Source organism: Podarcis bocagei (genome assembly GCF_964188305.1).
Source record: "Podarcis bocagei genome assembly, chromosome: 14".
In the NCBI taxonomy this organism is placed as follows: Eukaryota; Metazoa; Chordata; class Lepidosauria; order Squamata; family Lacertidae; genus Podarcis; species Podarcis bocagei.
This window is the reverse complement of record NC_138139.1, coordinates 3,606,448-3,622,020: the sequence shown is the minus strand read 5'-3', so window position 1 is coordinate 3,622,020 and position 15,573 is coordinate 3,606,448. Positions and strand designations below refer to the sequence as shown.

The window sequence follows — 15,573 nt, the reverse complement described above, 5'->3', positions numbered from 1 at the left end:
GTTATCTCAGAGATCTCAGGAAGTTTCTTGGTTTGTTTTTTCACTTTTTTTGAGAACAATGTGGAGTGCTATGGAATGTGAATAGGTTCCCTGATTTAAAAAAATTATGTACAAGTTTTAGCATTGATGGGTTTTTCTGCTCTGCAAGGGCTGAATGGCTGTTCCCATTCACTGTGTTGGGACTTGCACAGACGATCTTTAAAGTAAGCTCTGTCCTCGTTTGGTGAGAAGTGGTGGTAGTGTGTAGACAACACTGGATCCCCACAGAGAACATCTTAGATTGGACTCAATATTGGCAGTCCACTTCTGAAAAAGTATAGACTGCTACAGAAACTGTCCATAGCAATTTAGGCAACCAGTTCATGTTTGTGGCAAAGTGGCCTCTCACCCATTAAAGAGGCCCAATACTCTCTGTTGTGTTAGTACAGTAGACTATTTTGGCTACCCTTCTGGAATATTTGTGGTGCACATGTTTAATGCAACTATTGCTTTTATCACAGACTCTGGTAGATAATTATTTCAGTATAAAACCAGATTATTTTATCAAATGTGAATAAAATTGATAATTTTGAAAACTTCATCTAAACTTTGCTGTGTTTTAGGAATTGAATGTGGCCCCTTAATGACTTCAAGTTTAATCATTCAGGCTTCACTCCTGTACCTTCTTGCTTAAGAGTAAGCCCCATTGAACTTAGTGGGAGGCCACTTTATGGTCACCTACAGAATGTGATGGGAGGTTGAAATAAAAATGAAAGGAAATGCAAACTGAATATTGCAATTTCTGATGTCAGATTTGTGTCCTAAATTCAAATTCCCATTGGGGGGAACATTTCAACTTCCCAGGACAGACTTAACCTAGAAGTAACTATCTTTGGCATACCAATGTGTCTGACTTATTTGTTTTGTATATTATTACTGTTAGTTATGTATAGGCGACTCCCCACTTACGCGGGGGTTACGTTCCGGGCCTCCATATACATCAGTGAAATGCATGTAAGTGGGGAGCACCCTGGAGAATCCTGGTGGCTTGCGAGGAGACCCTCCGTAGAGGCAATAGAGGATGCAGCGTGTCAGGGCTGGAGTCAGACGCAAGTCAGCAAGCAAGGAGCAGACTTTGTCAAAGAAGTTAACTCTTTATTCAAGTAAATGGCATACAACTCTGCAACACTTCCCAGTAACTCTTGCCCCTATAGAGCAATTGCTAGGACTGATGGTCCTTGCTTTCAACCCCCTCTAAGGCTCTTCCTCTGCTGGATGTTTCCGAAGCAGTCTTAAACTGTGCCTGCGCATCTCTAATCTCTGCTCCCCTCTACACATCACTCTGTGTGACCTTGGAGACAAGGGAGGAGAGGAGCTTGTCACAGTAGGAGAGGCAGGCTCCCTGTATTCTTCTGCAGCCTCTTACCCCATCTCCTTTGCTTCAGCCTCTGAGTCAGAACTGCTCCTTGTCACAGGCTCTCCCTGCTCACTAAATCCTGTTGCTCCCTCAGTATCTAACAACTCCTCCCACTCTTCTCCCTCTGACCTTTCCTCGGTGTCCCACCACCAATCCGTGAGCTCTGAGCCTTCCTCTTCTGGGCTTTCCCTTGACGGTTCTCCAGCTGGTTCCTGCCACCACTCCTCATCATCCAGCCAGTCCCTGACACAGAGGGCTTTGTGGAGGCTGCTCAGCCTCCCCACATAGCACAGCAGCAGCAGCCGCTTCCCCCTGCGTCAGCTGAGCAGCCAAACAATGCCCCACTGCGCCTCCAGCTGGCATGGAAACCCTCCCCAGATCCCAAAGAGGACATCCTCTTCCAGCTCTGGGGAAGGTCTCACAAGCCAGGAGGGCTCTCCCGGGTGCTCCCCACTTCTGGGTTCCACTTCCAAGTTCCTGGCACTGCAAGTGTGCATGGTCGCAAGCAGGTAGATTATGCACAAATGGAGAATTGCCTGCAATCAGCACTCTTGGTATTTTTGCCCCTGATTTAAGAGTTTACAAATCCTCTTCCCAGCATTTGTATATTGACCTGTAACTCATATATCCTCGGCAGAGTAATTGTGGTATTGGCACTTTGAGTCTGGTTATAATTTCTTGGGTTTTGTGAGGAAAGTCACATTCTAACAAACTTAGTGAAGAAATCACTGTGATATTGCAGCATTTTTTAAAAAAAATAAAACATTAATTTTAAATGGCAAAAAGAGCACATTTGTCTAAATCAGCGAATGATACATTTGTTCTTTTTTGCGCTAAGCCATCTGTATCAGAACTATATCGCCACCTGCTACTTGGAATAATTATCACCCACCTCCAGCTTAATATATTGCTTAATGGAGGTAGGTTCAGTTTGCCACAAGGGAGCCTGAATGACCACAGTCTGGTGAACTGACTCAGCATTAGTTAATACCTAGGTAATCCATCTTTGTATACCCCCAATGAGAACACACTTGATAGGCACAGGCCCAGTTTTCCACCTACAGGTAATGGGGCATATTACCAAACTTGTCCGTGTATAAAACTAGGGGTTGTTTTTTTTACTAAAATATAATGTTAAAAAGGGGGGTAGTCTTATTCATGGGGGCAATCTCCCCCATTTTCTTAATGTTGAGTCCACAAAAATAGAGGGTGTCTTATACACGGAGGCGTGTTATACACAGAAAAGTATGTGTATCTGTGTATCTGTGTATCTGTGTATGTGTATCTGTGTATCTGAAGAAGTGTGCATGCACACGAAAGCTCATACCAAGAACTAACTTAGTTGGTCTTTAAGGTGCTACTGGAAGGAATTTTTTTACAGAAAAGTATGGTAAATCATGCCCAACATTATTCTGCTAGCTATTCAGGTGATACAGAAATCTTCTCCTTCTTAAGAAATGAATGTTAAAACTTGGCTAGAATTTGAACATTTTAAAGAAATTTGAGGAATGAAATATTTGCTAATAATCAGAATGTACACATTTCTAACATCTTAATGTGAAATGTTCCTTTTTGAATTGTCAGGAAACCTGTAGTTTGACATATATGTCAAAATTTCTACCTCCCTCAACCTACAGAAGTGGTTCATCTGTCTGATTGTTCACAACCATAGTTTGTGAACTGTATCTTCATTTACAAGCCATTAACTAATGCTCTTTTCTTATCCCGTATTGTCAACACAACACTGGCTTTCTGCCAGTCAATATCAATGAGAACTAAAAAGTGTGTCACCTTTCCAACATTTCCATATTTCATGTTCTTTTTCTGGTCAAGATAAATTGAAAATGCAGCCCTCCTGATTATTTTCGTAACCTGCCATCTGAAGACTTTGGAAATAGAATTTCCATTGTATTTGTCTAATTTGGGATCAAAATAAATTTAAAGTATTGAAATGAATTTAAATATATTAAGTGATTAATCAAAACATGTATGTAAAAGTGTGCTTCAAAATTATCAGATGCAAAACATTTCTACTTTTATTTTTTGCTTTTTAAGATGAAAATGTTCATTATAAAACCCAGAGCTCAGGCCATGTCATACACAAATATGTTCTGCATTTACTGTTCTCATCTCTTTATTTATTTTTTAAATTAAGCCAGTTAACATTTTTGGCAAAAGTTTCTGAGTCATTAAAAAAAATAATTGAGCTGAAATAGGTGGTACAGAACGTTATACTTCTATTTTCCCCCTCTTATTCCTTTTGACTGTCAACAATAACATATGTTGTATTTGAAACTGCATGTTCATTCCATTTAAACACCCTGCAAAGTAATTTGGGAATAAATGTGCCATTAAAAATAAATAAATCCTGAGCTAATACATACTGAATAGTAGGACTGACTTCTGCCATAACTGAACAGGTTTTACAATATCAAATAATGTTAAATTCTAACCAAACAGAGCCAGATTGAAATAATAAAAGAAAGATGGTTCCTCTTTTCATAATAAATGCAGAGGTGACTTATTATTACAAGGCCCGTCAGTGTTTTACACATAGAATATTCTCTTGCTGGTGCCAAGAAAAGTCCTATGCAGTCCGTAGTGTATGTGCTTTCCCTGAGGTGTTTCTTTAAAAATAAAAATCTGGAGTGGCTATTAATACCTCGCGTTAAGATAATTCTAGAATGAAATGAAAGTAACATTTAAATAATAGTGACTTGGGGGGGGAAACAACCTGATTGCCTGACGTCAGCCAGCTTTTTAAACATTGCCATTTAAAATAAATGTCAGCATCTAAACTAGTGTTAAGGATTGTCTCATTGTCAGCCTCTTTTTGAAGATGGTGTTCTCAAGAGCCCCCCTTGAGGGAGTCTGGTGATTTCTGACTGTGCTATGGAAGATGGTTAAGTGCTTTCATCCTTCTGGTGTAAATGATGCCCTAATTCAATAGAGGAAAATGAGAGGCATTGTGCTTTGATGAAAACGAATAATCATTGTATGGTTTGAGAGCCAAGGATTACTCATATGTCCTTTACTCTGACTGCTTTTTTGGCAGAGGTAGCTTATCCCATGGAACTCCTTGCATCAGCGTCCTGTTCAACTAAATAACAATGCTACTTGAGTTCTTTCCTTAGGAATAACAAAGCTTTTGCTATGATAAAAAATAAAGTGTTGTTATTGTTACATGTTAAATAATTATATAAATGCCATTTTCCCCTACAACAAAAAAGTCTCTCAAGGTAGTTGGCTTAGGCTCCAGTGTATTTTTAAACCTACCGTATTTTTCGCTCTATAAGACGCACTTTTTCCCTCCCAAAAAGTATGGGGAAATGTGTGTGGGTCTTATAGAGAGAATGCAGGCTGCGCAGCTATCCCAGAAGCCAGAACAGCGAGAGGGAGCGCTGCCTCTTGCTGTTCTAGCTTCTGGCTTAGCCCTTCTGTCCCTTCCCCCATCTCCCAGAAAAGCCCCCAAGAGCCGCACTCCCTTTAAAGAGCCGCACAGAGCGTGTGTGCGGCTCTTGGGGGCTTTTCCCTTGGGGCTACCCTTCTCCCTCCTCGGGGAAAAGCCTTCAAGCACCGCACACACGCTCCGCGTGGCTCTTTAAAGCGAGTGCTGAGCAGAGCCTGGGATGCATACAGGCTCTGCTCAGTGCTCCCTTTAAAGAATATTTTTTTCCTTGCATTCCCCCTTGCATTCTTGAAAAGTTCCATTCTCATTATTAAAAGAATTGATGATTTTTAAATAACCTTTTGAAAAGTCACACCTTTTCTCTTAAGCAGTTTTGTAGTGCCATTCCCTAACAATCTGTACTCTAGAAATGCTTTGCAGAGATATAAACTTGCTTTAGCGGTGTGCAGCCTTAAAGGCACTCCTACCTGTGGTTGGCTTCTGATATTTCTATGTGACTGCTGATACACAGCAAAAACAAACTCTTGAATGTTTCAACAGGAAATGTGGTAGGAAGTGGGGTAACACACTAATAGATGTATAAAAATGAGCATGAAAAACGTCAAATGTTTTCTGTCTCCTACCTCCATGATAACAGAATCACAAATATGGGAGTGGTTAAGTCATAACCCCCAACTGCCACACAGAGAGTTCTGATTGCTAGGAATAAAAAGGTTTAGAAGGTTCCCCCTCCTTCATTATAGTTAATCTGAGAATTCTTCTTCCTTATTCCAGGAGAAAAAGTGTGATGGTGAGTTTTTCACCTTCTAAAATGCTGCCATGGAGACAAAGAGGGTTTCCCCCACCTTTGCGATCAGATATAAACAGTTTCCTTCAGGGAATTTATGTCTATGCTTGTTTTTAGCTGCTATGCTTCTTTTTAGCTATGTCACAGAAATCCAAAATTAGATTATTTTGCAGCACAAAAGAACATGAATGTGCAAGGCGTTAATGATCATGGCTCATCAGAAACTGCCACAATACTCATGGGTGATTGTTCAAGTTAACGACCCTGCCACGTAGTGTTAAAAATTATATGTACAAAATATACAGCCAGTGAAACCATATTTAGTACAGATCCCATTGAAGTGAGGCAGTCTTGTACAATACTGAGAACTGCACAGCCTCTGCAAAATAGCAAACTCCACCTTAATAAAAGGAGCATCCTGTTGTCTGCTGGAATGTTGTTTGAAGTGCCCTCCAAATTAGTTTCCATGATAGTCCATTGTTGTTCTTCAAACCAGTTTGTCAAGGTAGATATTAAGATAGCATTTATTTGTTTTTAAAGAAATGATCTGCAACAATAAAGAGAATTTAATGAAGTTTTGGTTGCTCTTTCCTTATTGCATGTATTAATAACCACCATCTTTTTTAAACACATCCCCTGCTGCAGCTTCAGTTATCTTCTTTGTGCTTATTTGCAACCAAGTCTGGCCAACAATTAGACCACAGCGCCATCCGCGAATCCCCATGATGGGTCCCATCTCCTGCCAACCTAGCAGTTTGAAAGCACGCAGTGCAAGTAGATAAATAGGTTCCGCTCTGGTGGGAAGGTAGACGTCATTTCCATGCACTGCTCTGGTTTGCTGGTCATGCTGGCCACATGACCCGGAAGCTGTACGCAGGCTCCCTTGGCCAGTAAAGCAAGATGAGCGCCGCAACCCCAGAGTCGTTCACGACTGGAGCTAACGGTCAGGGGTCCCTTTACCTTTACCTTTTATGTCCAACAATTAATTTAACTGACAGATAATTTGCTAGTACTGCACTAAGTATTTATTATAAATATTACTTATTGTACCTCTTGTAAATATTTTCTCCTTAGGGCATTCACTATGTAGCAGAGATTCTTATCAAAATGTGTTCTAGGACTTCTAGGTGGGCAACCTTCTCAGAAAAAAACTTATTACCCATTGCTACCATTTCCCCCCTGTGGTGTGCAACTATAGAAAAGTGTTGAGTCTTTTCTGGGTCACATTATCAGCTTAACCAGAGCAATAGCAAGGCCCATCATACTCATCTGGGGCTGTTGCAAATTATGTGTTCACCTTAGAAATTGCCCTAGAATCCTCTTATAAGACACCAGGGAGTGATCTTGACAAGATGATGGGGAAGGGGTTCTCGGAAGGTAAAATGTTTGAAAACCATGGGTGTACAACATAAGCATGGCACTTTGCTCTTTGACATATTAAAACACTATTATTATTAAAGCATAACATTATTTTCATGGCTACAGAAGTAACCAGAAATAACTTGAAAATCATAGCTACCCGAAAAGCTGAAATATGCTTAATGGTGTGCAAAACATGCTCATCATAATTTGGAATGTGCTGAGTCTTCTAAGTATTTTTTAGAGAAGTCTTATAAAAAGCTTAGACTTCTGACAAGAATTCTCCAAAGCCTGAGAAGATACAGCCAGATCCAGAACCACAAAGCTGGTAATGGTAGAGATGCTATAGTTCGTCAGCTTTCCTTCTCTCTCTCCCCTACCGCTCCTTCCCAAATGTATCATTTTAAAACATTTAGGAGAGATAAAGTCCTTGGATTTCTCTCATACTCTTCTTTCTTTAAATAACTTGTTACTGGTGTCACCAAAGCTCAGTTCCTGCACCTCTTAGGTGGTCTCCAGAGGTGTTCATTGTGAGTTCCAACCCCTCTTTTTCAAGAAAAACAGCACTGGTAACAGCTATGTTAATTCTGGTCTCACTAAATTTAGATTTTCTGGAGATGACATCTTTAAAGGCAGGGCTTTCATATTCACTTGTTACTCCAATTCAAAAGAGAGGTTTTCAGTAGGATGATAAAAGATGAAGCTCCACAAGCAGACACTGTCTTTGGTGTGCAGGCAGAACATGGCACCTTTTTACTCCAGATTAATTAATACAGAACAGTTGCCACTGCTTTGATACTTGCAAACACCAGTCACTCTTCCATGCATGTTGAAGTTGTTAACAATGGTCTTATGATGTCTCATTCTTAGGCAAAAATTGGGATTTGACTGCCGCCCTGAGTGACTATGAGCAGCTTAGGCAGGTTCATACAGCTAATCTGCCACAAGCGTTCAACGAAGGGAAGTATCCTAAGCCGCAGCAGGAAACGGATCCTTCCCAACAGGTGAACAAAAGTGAACGACCATCACTTCAAAGACAGGATGACATTGCTCAAGGTAAAGTGCTTCTAGCTCAGACTTTGATTGGCTAGCTGCTGTTGTAGGTTTTCTGTTACCTAACACAGTTAAAGGTTTACTACTGAGATGCCAAAAAATAAAATAGGCAGGCCCACTCCAAAACTATCCTGCCCTTGAATACCTTCATAGATTCAGCGTTTGCAACATACAAGTTTGTCAAAACTATGGATGTTAGGTTTTCATATTGTTGGACACATGTTGTAAGATAGGACTCTCTTTTTCTCCATTACCAAAGAGTTTCAGATTTCTGCCAAAGAGAGGGTGGGCATAAAAACTCAGAACAAACTATTATGTAACCTAGTGATTACAAAAGACATTTACTAGCTTCTGATGCCATTTACTGGGGTATTAATAGGAACAACTTTTATTTATATGAGCCTAATTGGTTTCTATAAGTAGAATCCTGACTTTTTTTTCTATCAACAAAAAAGCAGCAGTAGTGGTCTTTAACAATAGTACTAGTAATAATTATTTATATAGTTATATTATTAAATACCTGTTGGTGTTCAGGGTATTTTATAAAAAATAGTGAAATTCAACTCGGCTGGTATGTGTAAAATCTACTCAAAGCCAAATTTTTTTAATTGGGGAAGAAAAGGAAGAGGGATTCTTTAGAAGCTGAAGTGAAGAATTCACATGCTTTTGTAAAGATAAAAAATTTAGAAGTGGAAACCGAGTGTCACAGTGAGAAGCCCACCATAGCAAAGGGTTAATTCACTACCTTAATATACAGTGGTACCTCAGGTTAAGTACTTAATTCGTTCCGGAGGTCCGTTCTTAACCTGAAACTCTTCTTAACCTGAAGCACCACTTTAGCTAATGGGGCCTCCCGCTGCTGCCGCGCCACTGGAGCACGATTTCTGTTCTCATCCTAAGCAAAGTTCTTAACCTGAAGCACTATTTCTGGGTTAGCGGAGTGTGTAACCTGAAGCGTATGTAACCTGAAGCGTCTGTAACCCGAGGTACCACTGTACACTGCTAGGATTCCCAAACAGCAGGCAAGGTCTGAGTGAACATGGGAGCTTTGGAGCAGGGATGGGGGCCTTTGACTCTCCAGATGTTGGACTCTGGCTCCCATCATCCTATATTACTGGCTCTGCTCATATTGGGAGATGGAGCCTGACAACAGCTGGAGGGGGTGCAGCTATGGAGTCAGAGGCAACTGAGAATTCCTAGACCGACAGGCAACTTTGCACTAAAAAAAATGGCACTAGACGGTGTTTATGCCATGGGCTTTCAGATCCTTGTGAATAAGAATCAGTTGAGCAGGCTCAGAGCTTTTCACTAGAAAAGGTCACACAACACTTGCTGTGGATAAGATGCGATGTACAGTATTTTCTGATAGTCCTGTATGTGCCGATGTCATCCAAGTCCACAGCACCAGGCAAAAAAACAGAACCTGCCTTCAAATTTGAGCACGATTGTTACTTCTACTCAACTATTTGCAGATTAAAGCCAGCTTTGGTCTATTTGATGTTGTGCTGGGGTGCCAGAGAGTGACTTTGTGATGAATTTTATTTGATCTGTTAGGAAGGTTGAAAGTGAATTACTGAATAATTATTTAATATATTTCATGATCAGCTAGCACCTATTTCTTCCAGAAAATCATGATAACTCTGAAGCCAGATTTTGCAGAAGCAGACTTCTTTCACTGTCTTATATAAAAACAGGATCCTGACTAACGATTGACATTTCAAGATCGGGGTTAAGGGAGCAGCTTCTCAGGATTTCCACTTTGGCTTACTGGGAGGTGGGGGACTTCAGGACTTGTGTACTGATTTTCCACTGCAATTTATTCCAGACTGGAGCTGTGACATATGCAGTATACTCTCAGGGAACACAAAGAAAGTGATGATTCATCATAAACTTGGGACTAGGTTACAGGAGAGACTGCATTCGCCTGTTCAGACCTGCTTGGTTGCCGATGTAATCTGAGGAGGTCTTCTTAGTGCTGCTGCAAGCCTTTGAAAGAGCATGGTCTTTAAACCTGCAATGTAGAATGCTCTACACATTGAAATAAGGCATTCACTGATATTCCAGTTTCTTTCCATTTCACACAAACCTATAGCTGTTGATGATGTATTTTGTGATATCTTACTGGTCACTATGAAGTTTTAGCTGTATTTTATGCTGTTTTATTTTGGTTGTAGGCATTGTATACATGCCTACATGTTAGAGTATACATTGTACACTCTAACATTGTATAGTCCTTTTTAATAAAACAGTCCTTTTAATAAACCTACAATCAAAGGTCACGGGGTTCTATTTCATCTTGCCTTGAGAGCAAGAATGTAGCACAGATGAGAGAAGAGATCATTGTCTCCCTCAGGGTAAAAGTACTTTGGGAGTACAATCTTAAAGGCACTTGCTAGGGAGTAAGCCCCATCAAGCTCATTTACTTCTGAGTAAAAACATTTAGAATTGCTTTGGTTGTCTCACCCCCCCCCCTTTCTTTTGTTCCTGCACAGAAAAGAGGCTGTCTAGAGGAATTTCTCATGCCAGCTCAGCCATAGTCTCCCTTGCGCGGTCCCATGTGGCCAGTGAATGCAACAATGAACATTTCCCTTTGGAGATGCCCATCTACACATTCCAGCTCCCTGACCTTAGTGTTTACAGTGAAGACTTCAGAAGCTTCATTGAGCGGGACTTGATTGAGCAAGCAACCATGGCCGCTCTGGAACAAGCTGGTGAGTAAATACTTAAGACAAGAGAGTCTGGCTTGTTTCACCTTCTTGTTGGTGTACCACTCTTTTAAGCCCATATTATTGTTGGAGCTGATTGCTTACATCTTAGATACATACGCAATACTGTAGAGTTGGTGAAAGTAGAAAACAAAGACAACTAAAATGCTAAAGGGGCTGGATCACCTTTGCTACATGTAAAGGGTATAGAGATTGATTTTTTTATTTTACAAGAGAGTAATACAGACAAGGAATGTGAATGTATGAAGACAGTGGGGAGATAGAGTTTCTTTCTCTTCCTTGCCCCCTCTCTCATAATTTAAAAGTTGCCCAGTGAATCAGATTGACAGTTAGGACAGACAAGGGGAGGTGTTTCTTCACACAATGATTAGCACATTCCTAACCTTCTGTGGCGAGTGGCGCTGTGGTCTAAACCACTGAGCCTAGGGCTTGCCGGTCAGAAGGTCGGCGGTTCGAATCCCGGTGATGGGGTGAGCTCCTGTTGTTCGGTCCCAGCTCCTGCCCACCTAGCAGTTTGAAGCAGTTCCAGCGGGAAGGTAAATGGCATTTCTGTGCACTGCTCTGGTTCTCCAGAAGCGGCTTAGTCATGCTGGCTACATGACCCAGAAGCTGTCTGTGGACAAATGCCAGCTCCCTCAGCCTATAGAGCAAGATGAGTGTTGCAACCCCAGAGTGGTCTGCGACTGAACCTAACGGTCAGGGGTATCTTTACCTTTAACATTCTGTGGATTGGCAGAAAAGGATCAGTGTTGCTTGATTTCCCCCTTCCCTCCCCTGTCAGAATATTAAGATGTCACTCAGGAACACAACACAAAGTCTGCCTTGCAAACCACAGTCTGTGTAATGGCAGTTGATGGGTGCCAACTGTATATGCTGCATTTAGGTTGCATGGCATCTTGGGAATTATTTGTAAGCTGATTTTGAGTGCTGTGTGGCTACATATAGAATTTCTTAATAATATTGTATGTGTTGCAACCCAACAATTCAGATGGCTTAAAAAAGATTAAACAAATGTGTTTTATATGACAGCAGAAATAAGAAATCTCTGAAATAACTGCAGTAGCATGCAGGTTGGCTAGTTCAGTCAGGGCCATCACAAATTCAGAATGGCTAATGATACATATATTGTTCAGTTGTTGCTAGCCATGATAACTGTGAATAGAAACTTCATTTTCAGTGGAACAGCGTACCTTGGAGGACTGGATGGGCCACTCCAGTGGGTGGCCATTGCCTTCACACCCTATTTGTTCCCAAAGCACCCCTCCCAACCAATTGAAAATTGCCAGTGGTCTCGACAGACCGCTTAAGGATTTTTCTGCCTGTTGTAGCCATTGCAGTGGGCTGTGCTTGATGCTGTGTGGTTTTTAATTGTATTTCTATTGCTTCTTTTGTTTCTTACATTGCATTTTAGGGTAATGCAATTTGCAATCTATAGAATTCAAGCTGCAGTACAATGCAATTTAAGGAATTAAAAACAATAGAAATACAATGTAAAAATCGATGTGAATATATAATGTGGACATGCAGTGGACGACCTGAATGAAGATTGTGAACCACTGCTGGCCCACATACCACCTTTTGGGAATGCCTGCTTTAGAGCTTCTGTGGTGACTATTGGAGTAAGAAAATTCTTATGCTCCTGCAACCTCACTGTAGAAGAATATCTAAATAATTTAATTAGACAGAATAATAGATTAAAAGGCTTTTATATAATCTATATATATCTATGTTGTTCTGCTGTCTCAGCAAAGTCTCAGCATGCCATAGCAAGCAGGCATTGGAAACACCTCTGCACTCTCCATCCCCGGAACAATTCTTGAATACATAGGGACTGTTTATTGAAAGTCCAGGCTAGGGCAACTTTCAACAGATGAAGATGATGGAGACAGGATGGATTCCTGCACAGCTGATGAGTTCCTCAATTCCCATCATTATTATCTGGATAGATTCCAGTCAGCTTTGAATAATGTCAATGGTATATGTTGGTCTTTGCTTAGAAGATGACCTACGATTGTGAGGTCTCCTTCATAATTTAGGGTTTATATGTAAAGTGCTAACTTACTGAAGATCCGCTTCTGCCAGTTCACAGAATTGATGGTATTTTAACTCCCATTATGAATATGAAACAATGTGTCATGTAAACCACAGCCTGCACAGAGATTCTTGATGTTTCTGCCTATGTATTTTGCATGGCATAATGGGATATGTAGTTTGCATGAATGACACAACTCTGAATGTTATTGTGCACTCTCTACTGTTCTGAAGAGTCATCTGGGGCAAGTGGGGGTTGTAAAGGATTCAACCTGAATCCAAACCCAGGTCAGCATTTTTCCTGTTGAATTCAGGTGTTATTCTGAACCCTAGGGCCAAACTCACCCTCAAGGGTAGTAAGCCGCCTCCACTCCTGTTTCTGTCCAGTCAGCCTGAGCCAAGAGAAAATCAGGTTGTACACTGGACATCCCCAAGATTCCAAGGAGAAAGAGCTTCGTTGAGTATTTGTTGTCATCAGTGCCGGATTTACGTATAAGCTAAACAAGCTATAGCTTAGGGCCCCACTCTCTTGGGGACCCCCAAAAAAATTAAAGGAAAAAAGCTGGAAGTACATTTCCAATTGTATTTCATTTCAACAATTACTTTGATAAAATACACATTTTGTTATGTAAAAATGGCTTTAGATACCTATTAGGTCCATAAATTACCATATACTGTAGCATATATTAAACACAAAAAACAGTGACAATTTGTTGTTGACAAAGGACAGCTGGACATATAAAGGGCCCCATTACTTTATATGTCCAGCTGTTGTCATGTTTATGCTATAATGTAAGCGCCACCATTTACAACTTTGAAACCATTTTTGCTAAGTTAAAGAAGGAATGGACATTGCTGGTATGACCTCTTTGGAAAACTATTTCTTAACACAAGAGAACTGTGCTTTATATTGACTCCGAAATGTAACAGGCAGCCCACCTTAGATTTGTTTTCTTAGCTATTACCTTATTCACTATAAAACTCATATCAAGAAATGTATAGATTTTATATTGATTGTATACGTCTCCTTTATGCAGCACCCTTGATTTATCTTACCACACCTACATTATTGTCAAAATCTTCTGCATGGTGCAGGTGATAGTCTGTTATTTCACCATGCCTGCAAGAAAGGAGTTGCTAAAAATGAGGATATGTTACTTCCAATTTTATCACTCCCAAAGGCAGCCCAACCCACTTTAAATTATGCTTCCCAAGTGCACTCCTGATTTAGATTTCATAAGAATGGTTAGTCATGTGAAGTGTGTGCCAGCTGCTGCTTGTTGAATACATGTGGCGATTACCAAGTGTTTTTAATAACCCAACCTATTAATATAGCTTCAATTTATATGCTTTTTTGGATATAGGGAAAATAGACTTTCAGTAGGATCTGAAATTCTCCTGGAATAGCCACACATTTTCATGTTATAGGCTGCTTTAGCCTAATTTCAGTTTATTACGACCGCAACCATTGATTTCAGTTGAAAAGATTAAGCTATTTGTTTTTAATATCAATAGGACTCCAAAGTGCTTAATGTTGGCAGTGTCCTTACATTCTAAATTAATTTTCATTTTTCAGGTCGTCTTAACTGGTGGTCCACAGTGTGTACAAGTTGTAAACGCCTTCTCCCACTGGCAACCACAGGGGATGGCAACTGCCTCTTGCATGCGGCTTCCCTAGGTAGGTCTTCTGGTAAATAATGCATTCTGAAAGAATAGGACAACTCTCTATCTTGTTTACAAAGCTTAGATTCAATCTTTCTCCTTCAGAAGGATTGAAAGAACCTCACTTGAACAAGATGTGGACCCCATGGTGTACAAACACAATGTTGGGGGGGTCTCCTCTTATCCATGTTAGCAAATGATACTGTGATATAGTAAGTGACTATTTGGACTAGGTTCTGTGAGATCTGAGTACTCATCTCTGGTTGTCCATAGACTTGCTGAAAGCAACACCGGACCTCTCAGCTTCAGTTTTCTGTTTCACAGAGCAGTTGTAAGGATCAGTGAGATAAGGACACATTGGTTTTCTTTAAATTTCAAGATAGAACTGGGCTACGTTGAAATAAAAAGGTGTTCTTCAACACACACACACACACACACACGAGTTACATTGGACATGTCACTGGTCAGTACAATTTTATGGATGACAGATGCTACACTACTTTGCTGGCACTGATGAAGGTACAGTAGCAAATTAATTTTTTAACCTGTGGGACCAGCATTTGATATTCATAAAATACTTACCTGATGTAGACAAATATTCCATTTATTTTAATAAGATTGTGTCAAGAACAGAATTGTAGGCGGAGGCCCGAATCTTCTAAAATATTTATCATAGAATTTCAAAGTTGGAAGAGTTTCAAAGTGGTCATCTAGTCCATCCTCTTGCAATACAAGAATCAAAGCTAAAGAATCCCTGACAGATGACCACCCAGCCCTCATTGAAACACCTCCAACAAAGGAGAGTGGAGTCTGTTCCACTCTTAAACAGGTGCGAAAGTCAGAAAGTTCTTCCAAATGTTTAGTAGGAATCACATTTCTTGTCCGTTCTTAAACCAGAACCATTCTTAAACTGAGGTGCGCTTTCCCTAATGAGGCCTCCCACCGCCGGTGACCTTCCACCGTTCGGATTCCGTTCTTAGACTGAGGTGGACACCAGGACACTATTTCCAGTTTTGCGGAGTTCGTAAACCAAATCGTTCATAAACAGGGCTGTCATTAAAGCGAGGTGCCACTGTAATTTGAATCCATTAGTTTGGGTCCTATCCTCTGGAGCAGAAGAAAACATGCTTGCTCTATCTTCCATGTGTCA

At 40.6% G+C, this 15,573-nt stretch overlaps 1 protein-coding gene across 5 annotated transcripts in view; it reads left to right on the top strand.

The window, feature by feature from the left end:
* The window catches only part of OTUD7A (OTU deubiquitinase 7A), a 131,916-nt gene that overhangs the window by 77,297 nt on the left and 39,046 nt on the right, over positions 1-15,573 (top strand). For all 5 annotated transcript variants that reach the window (XM_081170546.1, XM_081170545.1, XM_081170548.1 and 2 more), the window contains 3 exons: positions 7,822-8,007; positions 10,497-10,715; positions 14,338-14,439. In XM_081170546.1, coding sequence (XP_081026672.1) covers positions 7,822-8,007; positions 10,497-10,715; positions 14,338-14,439 — 507 coding nt within the window. The remainder of the gene's footprint in view (positions 1-7,821; positions 8,008-10,496; positions 10,716-14,337; positions 14,440-15,573) is intronic.